This window comes from Euphorbia lathyris, chromosome 4 (assembly GCF_963576675.1).
Source record: "Euphorbia lathyris chromosome 4, ddEupLath1.1, whole genome shotgun sequence".
Lineage (NCBI taxonomy): Eukaryota > Viridiplantae > Streptophyta > Magnoliopsida > Malpighiales > Euphorbiaceae > Euphorbia > Euphorbia lathyris.
In genome coordinates this window covers 41,837,208-41,849,738 of record NC_088913.1, presented here as the reverse complement: position 1 = coordinate 41,849,738, position 12,531 = coordinate 41,837,208, and the positions used below count along the sequence as shown (strand labels likewise).

Genomic DNA, 12,531 nt, shown 5'->3' with positions numbered 1-12,531 from the left:
GGTGTCATGCAACATACCTCCAATGCAGGTAAGTCTAGTATGGAGGAACTGTCTATTTCTGCTCAGCACTTCTACCCGGTACTTGTCTGAATGCCAAAAAAGCCAGATACCTCCACTAAAGCCCTCAGTATCAATAACTTCAACTTTAGAGAACATAAGTTTTCTACGCAAATCCTCGGCCTTATGATAGGAAGGCGAGGTTCAAGCAGAGCAAGCATATCAGGTTTCTGATCTATCAACAAATGACGCAGAGCCCGGTGGAACTTATTAGCACCGGCTCCAAAGCAATTCCACGAAATAATCATCAAAAACACAAAGAAGGGGGTAACACGGCAATACACAGATTACTGCTGCTCTTGGGCAGCCAGTTGCTCTACCGACATCACTGTCACATTTAAATCTCTTGCTGCAAGGGGGCTCAGGGTTGCTGTGCCAGCTCGACTGCGTTTATATCTGCCTCTACTATCCTCGAGCGGGAGAGAGTTTTCTTTGTTGCTTTGGGCTTGAAGCAGATCCGTTGAGGGATCCTCAATGTCGGTGCCGAGCTCGCCAAAGGTGTTATGAGAGAGAGGGTCCAAGAATCCAGGAGGACGACGGGATTTGGGCTTGGTTGTTGCTGAGTTGCCCAAGCCAGAGGCACCAAACTTGAATTTATTATGGACCAAATTAGTCATCAGGGTGACGCTGTTGCTATTGAGATCTTTTCTGGGGGTCGAGCTTGAGGGGGTCTGAGGAGGCCCTTGAGGACTTACAGATGTTGCTGGAGGAGTGGTAGATGGAGGGGGGGCTGGTTTAGCTGTGCGAGGGGTGTACCGGCGACGCGGAACTATCATCCAAGGAGCATAGTTTTCAGAGTCAGGTCCTGTTGGGTACTCTTCAGGGTCATTGATGGGGCTATTGCTGGGGGAGCAGTTGGGTAAAGGCTCCTTAGGTTCAGCAGAATCCATACAAGAGTCGTTAGGATGAGTGTTCCTTCGAGGAGCGATTACTTCATTGGTTTGCAGGATACTAGGATAGGGGCAAGCTTCTTTTGTATGACCATATCTTCCACATTTGTTACAGGCTAGATATAATCCTTCATATTCAATATGATAATCAGTTCCGTTAAGCTTGTACTGAGCAACCAGAGGCTTCGATAGATCAATCTCTACACAAACCCGCGCAAACTTGCCTCGTTCCTTGCCTGCAGTATTTTTATTAGCCCTTACTGCTTTCCCAAAGGAATTGCCAATGAGCATGAGGCAGTCCTCATCATAAAACTGGAGCGGTAGTTCCGGAAATCTAGCCCATACCATAGTAGATACAACTGTTGCTGCAGAAGGGACAAAGTCAGGAGACCAAGTACGAACATTGAGGTAATGTCCTTGCACCATCCACGGTCCATCACGAATCACATGCTCTCTGTCCTCCATATTATCAAACCTGACTATGTGAAACCCATGTCCAACATCCATCATGTTAAATCCGCCTTTTGGCTTCCAAATCTCTGATACTCTGTTTCTCAGGGCAATAAAACCCACTGATTTTCCCAAAATTTTGATTATAATTGCATCTGTCCAGGCTTGGGACCATTCATCAACTAATTTAGGTGCAATAGTAATGCTGGGGAAAAGAGGGTTACCGTCAATGAATTCAATGGTACCTAAGCCAGATTCCCAAAGGTCGTTGACAGGACGGCGAGGCTCTTGCATAAGTTCATCGGTGACAGATTCTTTGTAGGAACGGAAGGGGGGCGGAGAGGAGAAGGGGGTGGAACCTGCAGGGGGGCGGCTTTGCTATCTGGTGGAAACGGTGGGATAGGAGGCTGGGAAGGAGACGAGGTCGGCGGCACCGTTGGGGATCGCATCGCTTCGTTATTACTATTAGTATAGATGGTTATTTGAAGTTTACTTTACAATCAGGTTTCTTTTTGTTTTTTTGATGGAACAGCCAGGTTTATTTTTATTTATTCATCAACATCCCAATTATTGCTCACATCACATCTAAACCAATAAAACAACTACAGTATATTTTATCATTCATATATCTTCTAATATTTTGAACTCGCACTCGTGGCCGCATAAGTTTGTAATTAGTTTTAAGAACTTCACTAAACTTGGTTTTGTTTAAATAAAATTATTAAAATTTTCATTTTATTTTAATAAAGTTATTTACTCTCATCATTTTAGATAAAAAAAATCAATTTAAATAATAATATGACAATTAAATTGAAAATGATCGACTTTACCTATAACAGCCACATGAGACAAAAAAAAATATTATATTGATTATTTATGTAAAAGAATTCCTTACGTGACAATCATGTTACTATATTCCAGTGACCTTTTCAACCTGAATTGATTGGAATGACTTTGTTGAAAAAAAAAAATACCCTTATTTTTTCAGAGTCCTGATATGTAAATAACATTGCTATTTTTATTATTAATTTGTATCTGTGAAGTGGGATATACTCTCTTATTTATTAATAAGTATTTACATTTATTTATATTATTACATAAGAGTAGGATAATTACCAAATGATCCTATACTATTTACAAGTAATTACAAGAGTGCCCTTATATATATAAAGTAACTCTACTATACTCTAATACCCCCTTTAAGATGGAGGTTGTGATGAAACAAGACCCATCTTGAGAAGAAAAAATTGAAAAGAATGAGCGGATAGCGATTTACTAAAAAAATCAGCAAGTTGAAGTTTAGTGGAAATGTGAGTAAGTTGCCTTCTAGCCTTCCAGGATATCAATGAAGTGCCAAGAAAAATGCAAAAACCACTAACATAGCGACAAGAAGGTGAAGATTAGCGGAAGCACCATAAAACAAACCATAATGAAGGGTACCCTTAAGATATCGAAGAAGATAAAACACGACGTCGAGAGAAAAACCACGAAACCGATATCAGGACGAGAGAAAAACCTTAGCAACCGAACGGTAACAACCTTAGCAACGAGAGAAAAACTCTCAGTATAGTCAATATTGTGAATTTGATTGTATGAGAAAATGAATGAGATGTAAGATAGTAAAGCCCTCCATGGAAAAAAAACCCAATGACAATAAGGCAATCAAAACATTAATTGAACATTCTGAAGTGTAAAATTAGGTCCTACATTAATTGAACCAATATGTTCAATAGTACGGTTGTAATCATCAATAATAGCCGTTAGAGTAGCTTATAAGGTACCCAAAGATTCATATGTATCAACTGAAAAGGTAAAACAGTTGAGATAGCATTGGATGAAAAATTATGGTAAAACATGTGAAATAGAAGGAACAGTAGCAATCTTATGACAAACATATTTATCAAGAGATTGAGAAGCGAAGCCAACAGCAATAGTATGATCAGAACATGAGTCCTGAAATATGCAAAAATTAGGAAAAAAAATTTAAGCACAAAGAGTCATGAATTAATCTCCCAACTCATAACAAGTTGTGAGAAAATGTAGGAATATGTAAAATATTCTGAAGTATAAAATCAGAATGTATGTTAATAGATCCGACATGTGGAATTTCATTTTGAAAACCATCTGGCAAATGAACCTAATTCTTTGAATTAATGACATTAACAAATGTAAAAGACTAAACTGATTAGCCACCTGTAATGCACCAGTATCTATAATCCAAATAGTAAAAGCAGTAGATTTGGAAAAAAAGGTAGAATCGAGTTAGAAAAATAGGTAGAATGAACATCAACAGAATGAACATGTAAATCAGAATAGAAATAGTAGATATACGTATAACAGCACCAGAAAAGTGCATATTATCAGCTGTATGTATGTATATATTGTAATCGCCTTGTACAGACGAAGAACCATATCGATGAGTATTGATAGTAGAGCGGTGTACCTAGTAATATGTTGGCCATGCCGGTGGAGAAGAGTCAGACGAATTAACTTCAAAATCCTCAAAACCTTCCGCCATTTCAGGAAGTGAAAGTAATTGATAACAGAGGAAGAACTCCTATCAACCACCAAGCACACGAAAGAACTTCAGATATCGCCTGTTTCAGCCAAAGAAAAGCACCAGAAACAACCGTACACTTTCACAAATAACCGGAAATCGAGAGAAAGGAACCGCACACAAAGTTTGATAACTTGCTGGATCCGATTAGATGATCTCCACCGTAGTTATAACTTGCTGGATCCGATTAGATGATCTCCACCGTAGTTACCTGCAAAACAGAACCGGAGACAGGATCTCCGGGAAAACTCTCCGACGATCAAGTCAGTTTTTGTAGGAGGGTTGGTAAATTGATAATAGTATTGCCGGAAAAATATGAACGTACCTCCCCCTCTGGCCTTATGGCTTTTTATAAGTGTTCTGAAGTAACCGCCGAGGGCGGTTACTCCTTCTAGGCCACGTCCCTTACGTGGCAATAAACGTGTTTGAGTGGGAGTTTTAATGCTCCGTTTAGGATGTCTGGGTGGTTATTCGCTTTACCCGCTTCCTTTATTCGGAGCCCGTTTGATCTTGGACCATGGATCTAAGTGTAGATTGGGCCCGTGTTTATGATTCGGCCCGTTTTGGCTTCGCGGATCATCAGATGCCTCCCCTTTAGTTTGGCAAGAGCCCTTTAGGGTCTTTTCACATGTTATAGGGGACTCTTCGTCTTTGTCTGGATATTCGAAAGTTGTTCTTTCAAAATTCGAAAGTTGTTCTTTCCTTCTCCTGTCATTTCTTCTCCGGCGTCAACCCCTTAGTGTTCGTTCTTCTCTGTATTCTTTCCCACATGTAAGTTTTCCTTTCCGTTACTTGTAATTCGTTCGGCTCTTTACTTCTGTTCATTTTTCTTCATCAATATGTCGAACCTTGACCTCGATTTCGCACCGTTCGACGAAAATTACGTCCGCGAGGTGTCTCATGAGGTCGATGAGATGGTTGATGAAGCTTCAACCAGCTCTCCTGGGTCTGATTCCCATCCCGCCGACTTCCTCCACCTAGCGAATACAACCGATGAGGGTCTAGGTTTTGACCCTAAGAAGTTGATTCCGCCACCTGTCCCAACCCCCCGTTTATTACCGAAGAATGACCGGTCAGGAAGCCTAGTTTGTCGCGAGACAATTGATGATTTGCGGGAGCAGTATCCTTGGCTTCAAGGTCTCGAGACCATCATTCCCGGGGAGGATAAAGGACCGGACGACTACCCAAAGGGGTATTTCACCATTTTCATCGCCCAGATTATCTACGGTTTCACGTATCCGCTGGCGGATGAGATTGCTTCCGTCCTGGGCGGTTACGGAATCGCACCCGGTCAATTGCATCCCAATAGATGGGCCGACTTAATTCTGGATAAATTTCTGGCGGATTGTTTGGAGGTTCCCTTCTCGCTCAAAATTTTCTCCAAGCTTCATCATTTCAAGAGTTCGGCGGGGTATTTCACTTTCATCCGTCAGAGCGGTTACTATGGTTTCGACGAGAAGCTGAACAAGATCCGCGAGTGGGACCGATCTTACTTCTTTATCAAGTTTAATGAAGGGAATCCAAACTTCCTTCGCTGCTGGGGCCGGCCCAATGTAAAGAGTTTGAACTTCGGTTACCCCAGTGAGGAAGAATCCGCTGTTATAAAGTTCTTGAAGAGTACGCCTCCTTTTGTATGGACGTATGATCAGGCCTTCCACATGCTAAGAAGTCGAGTGGCGATTGCCTACCGCGAGGGAGATCGCGTTATCTATATCCCTTATCGCGTTTTTGTTCAAGGTACTTTTCTTTTTTTTCATTTCCAAGTTGATGATTTCTTTTAACCCTTTGCAGGGGTGATCCTTTATCTCAACTCGCTGCAGATCGGGAGGCGAAAGCTCTAGCAAGAAGGAAGAAGCGGATGGAGGGAACAACTTCTGTTGCAGGGGCGAATTCTCCTGTGGGGGCGGCTCCTTCTGTTGAGGCGGCTTCCCTTCCAATCGCTTCCGTTTCACAAGGTCCCACTTCTGTTTCTGAGGACCTTCCTTTAACTAGGAAGCGAAAGAATAATGCAGATACGGAGTCTTCTCGTCCCAGGAAGAAAAACACATCTGTATCTCCTACTGTTGGCGGTACACCCATATCTGCTTCATCAAAAGGAAAGAGCAGTACACCAATTCACGAGGTATCTTGATTTATTGTAATGTTTATTGTTCTTTATAAGCTATCTGTTGTTCTTCTGATCTCTTTCCTTATGCGTTCGCAGCCTATTCCCGATATTAGCGGGTGGTGGACTAGGACCTTTGGCATGGCCGTGAGTTTCTCCTGTAAGGACATTGTTTCTTCCATATGCAATGTCCTTGGGCGACTCCCCTCTGCTTCCCGCGTGCGAGAACAAGTACCGCTTCCTACTGCTATGGAGGGGATCGAGAAGCGCGCCATAGAGGTATATTGTTGTTTTGGGGGTAGAAGCTTGTCATTCCCTTTCAAGGATTTTGTGTCCATAGTAATCGCATGTTTTTATTCGCCCTTTTTATTCGCGAGCCGTCTTATATGCAGATTATCAATTTCGCGGAGGGCGCTCTCCGAAGGGATGCTGAACGAGCCAAAGAGTTGGAGAATCTTGGTACTGAATTGGCGACTCAGAAGTCACTTTATGATGATGTCCAAGGGAAGGTAAAGGCTCTTGAAGGCGCTTGTCAGAAGGCTATGAGCGAGAAGGTGGAAGCTCTCCAATCCCTCCAGGCTAAGTCCGACGAGCTGCAAAAGGTCCTTGATGATCTAAATTCATCCAAGGAGGCTCTAGAGATGCAAAAGAAGAGGGCTGAGGAGATTCTAGCTGAAGATAGTGCTCGCATCTATTGGTATGGGGAGCGAATTCATGCCGCTTATGAGCATGGGCATCCAGATCGAATACTTAACCGCCCCAAGGTTCCCATCCCTGAAAAGGATTTAACTGAGAAGTGGGACAAGCTGGAAGCCGAGGATGCTGATATGGATGAGGTACTCCTCTTAGATTGGCAGAGTTTTCAGGCCTCTCCAATTAGCTGCGAGATCCCTAATCAGAACGCGGAAGAAGAGGTACCACAAGGCGTTTCTCAGTCTGAGCAAGAGGTACCTCTCTCTGAAGCGGTTACTGATTCGAGGGTTGAGGATTCGCTTGAAGCAAATCCGCCCACTGGAGGAGATGAGGGAGCCGCTGAAGGCGAGGAGGGCAATAGGGGTGAAGGTGAGGAAGCTGTAGCGTAGTTTGATTTATATTTTGAACTGTTGTATGTAACAAACTGCCCATATATATTAATTTTCTTTTACTTGCCGCTTTACCTACATGTGCGATTGTCGTTTTATTCCTTGTTGCCTTTTATTTTCATATGTTACCTTTGTCTTTTGCCGACTTCATCCTTGTAATTCTTTGTAGTTAGTTTCGTTTTCGCTAGGGTGGCCAGACCCTTTTTGCAATTTTTTGAGTACTCGTTTATTCGCTTAATTTTATACCTTATCTTATGATTTTTCTTTCGAAAATAATCATAAGGTTAATCATAAGGTTTTGCGAGTGATGCGTAATCATGCATCCGCCTTTCTTTAATAGGCAACACATTTATGTGTTTTTAAGATTAACCATAAGGTTTTGCGAGTGATGCGGAATCATGCATCCGCCTTTCTTTAATAGGCAACACATTTATGTGTTTTTGTGATCATGTTGAAAAGGATCCGCCTTCGGACGTAGTATATTGAATAAATGTAATAATTGAATACCTTTATTGATAAAGAAAAAAGGCTTCTTATTACATGAGTACATCAACTGCGTGGGATCAAAGCCTCATTAAAACCTTTTATCAGAAAACCCAGTGGGAAAAACTCATAAAAGGAAAAATAGTACTCGTCATTTCCTTGAACTACTCGGCCTGTTTATATAGGCGTAGATTCTCTAGATTCCAGGTGCGCGGGAGCTTTTTGCCGCTCATTTCTTCTATTTCAAAAGTTGATGGTCCTGGCTTCTTAGATACTTTGTATGGTCCGATCCAGTTAACGCCTAATTTGCCTTTGCCTTCTCTGGATTGTATTTTATCCGCTTTTTTCAAGACCAAGTCGTTCTCGTTGATTATCACTTTTCGCACCCTTCTGCCATGATATTTCTTGATTCTATTGCGGTACACTGCCATTTGCATGTAAGCTTTTTCCCTTCGTTCTTCAACAGAATCCAATGCATCCCTAATATTGATAGGATTTTGTGTGTCGCAATAATAAATTATCCGATCTGTAGGCGACTTGATTTCAACAGGCAGGACCGCTTCGGCTCCATAAACCAGCGAGAAAGGTGTTTCGCCCGTTGCTGCTTTTACAGAAGTTCTGTATGCCCATAGCATATGGGGTATCTCATCCGCCCAACCTGTTTTTTTTATCACCTAGCCGCTTCTTAATTCCCTGAATCATGGCCCTGTTGGTAACCTCTGTCATACCATTCGATTGAGGATGATTTACAGAAGAAAAATGATTCTTGATTCCCATGCTTTCGCAGTATGTTTTGAATTTGACACAGTTGAACTGGGTGCCATTGTCGGTTATAAGCTTTTGTGGGATTCCAAATCGCATGATAATGTTCTCTCGTAAGAACTCGATCATTCGCTCAGGTGTTTGAGCGGTTACTGCCTCTGCTTCTACCCATTTGCTGAAGTGGTCAATTGCGACTATCAAGTACTTCCTTTTCTTTGTCGTTTCTGGGAATGGGCCCACTATATCGATTCCCCATGCTGCGAATGGCCATGCCGTCATTATAGTGATTTGTTCGGCTCCGGGAACATGCTTTTCATTCGCATGGATTTGACAGCTGCGACATTCCGCAACCATCTTCTGGGAATCATCCACCACCTTGGGCCAGTAATATCCCATCAACTTAACCTTTCTTGCCAACGCCGCCGAGGCTTCATGTGCGCCACAAATTCCTTCATGTAGTTCTCGCAGCACGTAGTCTCCTTCATTGCGGCTAATGCATTTCAACCATGGACATGTATACGATTTCCGATACAAAGTTCCATCTCGAATTGAGTATCTCGTTGACTGCCCAATTAGCTTTCTGGCTAAGCTTTTATCAACCGGCAAATCTCCCTGTTCCAAATATTGGCGAATGGGCATCCGCCAATCTTCATCATCTACCAGTTCTTCGATGACCATAATCTGATCGACTTCGAACGCTGGTGCCGATCTTATCTCCAAATCGCATGCTTTTTGACTCCATGGTTCTCTACTCGCCGCTGCTTTTGCCAATTCGTCAGCCTTTGTGTTTTGGCCCCGCGGAACATGCACCATTTCCCAAACGACTCCCTTGCGTGTTAACTCCTGCGTCAATCTGCCGACCTCTTTATGGTATTTTATTAGATCCTCCTGTTTCACCAGATAATTTTTTGTGATCTGATTTATCATGAGTTTAGAATCGCTGTAGATTACCACTCTTTCTGGCGTAAGTTCATTAAGCAACTTCAATCCGCATATCATTGCCTCATACTCTGCGGCGTTATTGGTAGTTTCGAAAGTTAACTTTGCCGCATAGTACAGGCGAATAACCTCCGGGCCTTTGATGACGACTCCCAGTCCAGCTCCATCTGTGGATAATGCCCCATCTGTGAACATGCTCCACTCTTCTTTTTGTGCCTTTGGACATTCGTCATCATCCCACGTGAACTCATTCACGAAATCGGCGAGTACTTGACTCTTTAGTGCTGGTCTTCCTTCATAGCGAATATCGAATTCTCCTAAGCGAATTGACCATTCCATCAATCGGCCGGATGCGTCAGGTTTCTGCAGTACCTTTCGCATTGGAATACCAGTTCTCACAATGATAGTATGCGCCTGAAAGTATGGTTTTAATCTAGCCGCCGTGGTTATCACCGCGAGGGCCATTTTGTCTAAATTCGAATACCGGAGTTCTGCATCCTTCAAGACTTTGCTCACATAGTACACTGGATATTGTTGTTCTTCTTCTTCTCGCACCATCACAGTGCATATCGCCATACTGGTGACGGATACATAAAGAAATAAATCTTCTCCATCCTCCGGCCTGCTCATTAAGGGCGGATAACATAGTAATCGTTTTATACCCTCAAATGCCTCTTGACAATCCGGCGTCCATTCAAAGGACTTAGATTTTTTGATGGCATTGTAGAAAGGTAGACATCTCCTAGCTGAGCATGATATGAATCGCCCTAATGCCACCAACCGCCCATTCAGTCTCTGTACTTCTCTTACGTTCCTCGGTGTTTTCATCTCCATCACCGCTTTTACTTTCTCCGGATTCGCCTCAACTCCCTTGCCGCTAACAATGAAACCCAGGAATTTTCCTGCTCTTGCTCCAAACGTGCATTTTTCTGGGTTCAATTTGAGGCCATATTTGATCAGCACTTCCAGGATTTCTTTAATATCCTGCGGGTGGTCTTGCATCTTCTTGCTTTTAATGATCATATCATCTACGTAGATCGAGAAGTTCTCGTCTGACTTGTCTGAAAATATCGTGTTCATCATCCGCTGATATGTTGCTCCCGCGTTTTTCAGTCCAAAGGGCATCACTTTGAAGCAATAAGTTGCCTGATGAGTTATAAATGATGTCTTGATTTCATCCGCCTTCTCCATGGGTATCTGATGGTAACTGGATTTCACGTCGGTGAACGATAAAACTTCAAATCCTGCCGTCCCATCTACCAATATATCAATGTTAGGTAGCGGATACATATCCTTCGGACAAGCTTTATTCAGATCTTTGAAGTCGACGCACATTCGGTACGTTCCATTTGGCTTTTTGACTAGCACCACATTGGCTAGCCACTCCGGATAGGTGACTTCTCGAATTGCATCTGATTTTAGCAAATCCGCCACAGCTTTTTCAATCGCCTTCTGCCTCTCTGGAGCGTGTCCTCTTTTTTTTTGTCGCACTGGGGTTGCACCTTTGTCCACATTCAAACGATGGGTTGCTATGTCTGGACTTATTCCTTTCAGCACTTCATTTGGAGCTGCGAATGCCGACTCGCATTGGATCAACACCTCGGTAATGGCTTTCTTCGTTTCTTCTGGGAGTCCTGCCGCTATTCGTACGTTCTTGTCATTTGAGATGGCGAATAGTTCCGTTTCTCTCAACGCTTTCGCCAGCAACTTCTCATCAACTTTATCCTCTTCATCTGGTCTTGGTTCAAGTGACAATGTATAGGCTTGTTGAGATACAAGTTGATCACCTTCCACTATGACTCGCCCTTGGTGTGTTGACAAATGTAACGTCAAATGCTTCATTAAGATGAGCGATTCCATTTCCGATAGGAACGGACGCCCCAGAATTATGTTGTAGGCCAATGGGAAATCAATAATTGCAAATTCTAGATCACCTCGCCATTTTAGATTCTTATCACCCATTTCTGCCTCCAGCACCACCTGTCCACTTGTTTGAGATGATTGACCTCCAAAACCAGTTACATCCATGAACGTATGTTCCACTCGTTCGTCATTAATTCCCAGCTTGTTGAATGCAGTCCGAGTAATAACATTACAAGAATTGCCTGTATCAATAAGGACCCGCTTAACGTCCCATCCTTCTACGGCCATTGTAATCACCAAAGCATCCGCATGTGGCTCCGTGATTCGCGCAAATGAGTAATTGAGGGCATCCCCCCTATGTGTGTTGCTTTTTCGCTGTTCACGACGAGCCCTTTTTGTTGGAGCCTCATAGATCCCGCCTGCTATCACGTTTATCACCCCTTTTCCTGCTTCTTTTCTGGCCTTGCATCCACTTCATGCGGGAGCGTTGTTTTCTCGTCACTCGCCTCTTTTCTTACGAATTGACTCAGTTTGCCTCTCTCGATCAGCTTTTCAATCTCCTTCTTCAATTCATAGCAATCGTTTGTGTCATGGCCATTCAATCTGTGGAACCTGCAATATTTGTTAGGATATCTCCCCAAATTGGTTCGTCCCTTGGCCTCAGGAAACTGCACATCCTTTTTTCAGGGGGCTTTTCTCAATCCAAAGTAGCACCTCATGACGAGTCGTGTTCAATGGTGTTTGGTATCCCCCCCCCCCCCCCTTGAAAGGAACGATTGCCCTTTCGAACAAAATTATCCTTGTAATGTGTTTGGTTTTGATGTCGTCGACCATCTGAAGTGTATCTAGCCGCCTCCCTTTCTCGCCTTGTTTGAGCTCTATGCTCCCTGTTAACGTCGTCCACTTCCATGAATTCTTTTGCTATCTTCATGAGTTCAGCCACGGTGCGTGGCTTGTTCCGGATGATTTCCTCCCGCATGCTCCAATCTGTGGTTCCATCCGCCATGATATTGCGAATGCTCACTATATCCGGGTTCTGTAACCGCACCAGAATATCATTAAATGCGACAACAAATTCCCTTAGGGAATTATAATTTCTCTGTTTGATCTCCTTCAGCTGCCTATCCGTCACATCCGCTGCTTTACAGCCCACGAACTTTGCACAGAAATCACGGCTGTATTGATTCCAGTTGTGAATGGATTCAGTAGGTAAAGACCGAAACCAATCAGATGTCGCTCCGCCCAAAGTGGTCGAGAATAATCTGCAAATTATGCTTTCACTCGCTCCTGCAACATCCATTAATTCTCTATAGTTCCTGACATGTGCTTCAGGATCAGAATTTG

The 12,531-nt window shown here is 43.1% G+C and overlaps 1 protein-coding gene across 1 annotated transcript; it reads left to right on the top strand.

Moving 5' to 3' along the window:
• Positions 1-2,997: 2,997 nt before the first annotated feature.
• Positions 2,998-7,313, top strand: LOC136227152 (uncharacterized). Its single transcript, XM_066015848.1, has 5 exons — positions 2,998-3,008; positions 5,746-6,076; positions 6,158-6,337; positions 6,451-6,755; positions 7,310-7,313. The coding sequence occupies exons 1-5, from the start codon at positions 2,998-3,000 to the stop codon at positions 7,311-7,313; spliced, it is 831 nt and encodes a 276-aa protein (XP_065871920.1).
• Positions 7,314-12,531: the final 5,218 nt, after the last annotated feature.

Bases quoted from the DNA above. Each gene is read 5' to 3' on its own strand.
- LOC136227152 (XM_066015848.1), top strand. The intron at 6,077-6,157 runs GTATCTTGATTT...ATGCGTTCGCAG, and splicing joins GCAGTACACCAATTCACGAG to CCTATTCCCGATATTAGCGG. The intron at 6,338-6,450 runs GTATATTGTTGT...TCTTATATGCAG, and splicing joins TCGAGAAGCGCGCCATAGAG to ATTATCAATTTCGCGGAGGG.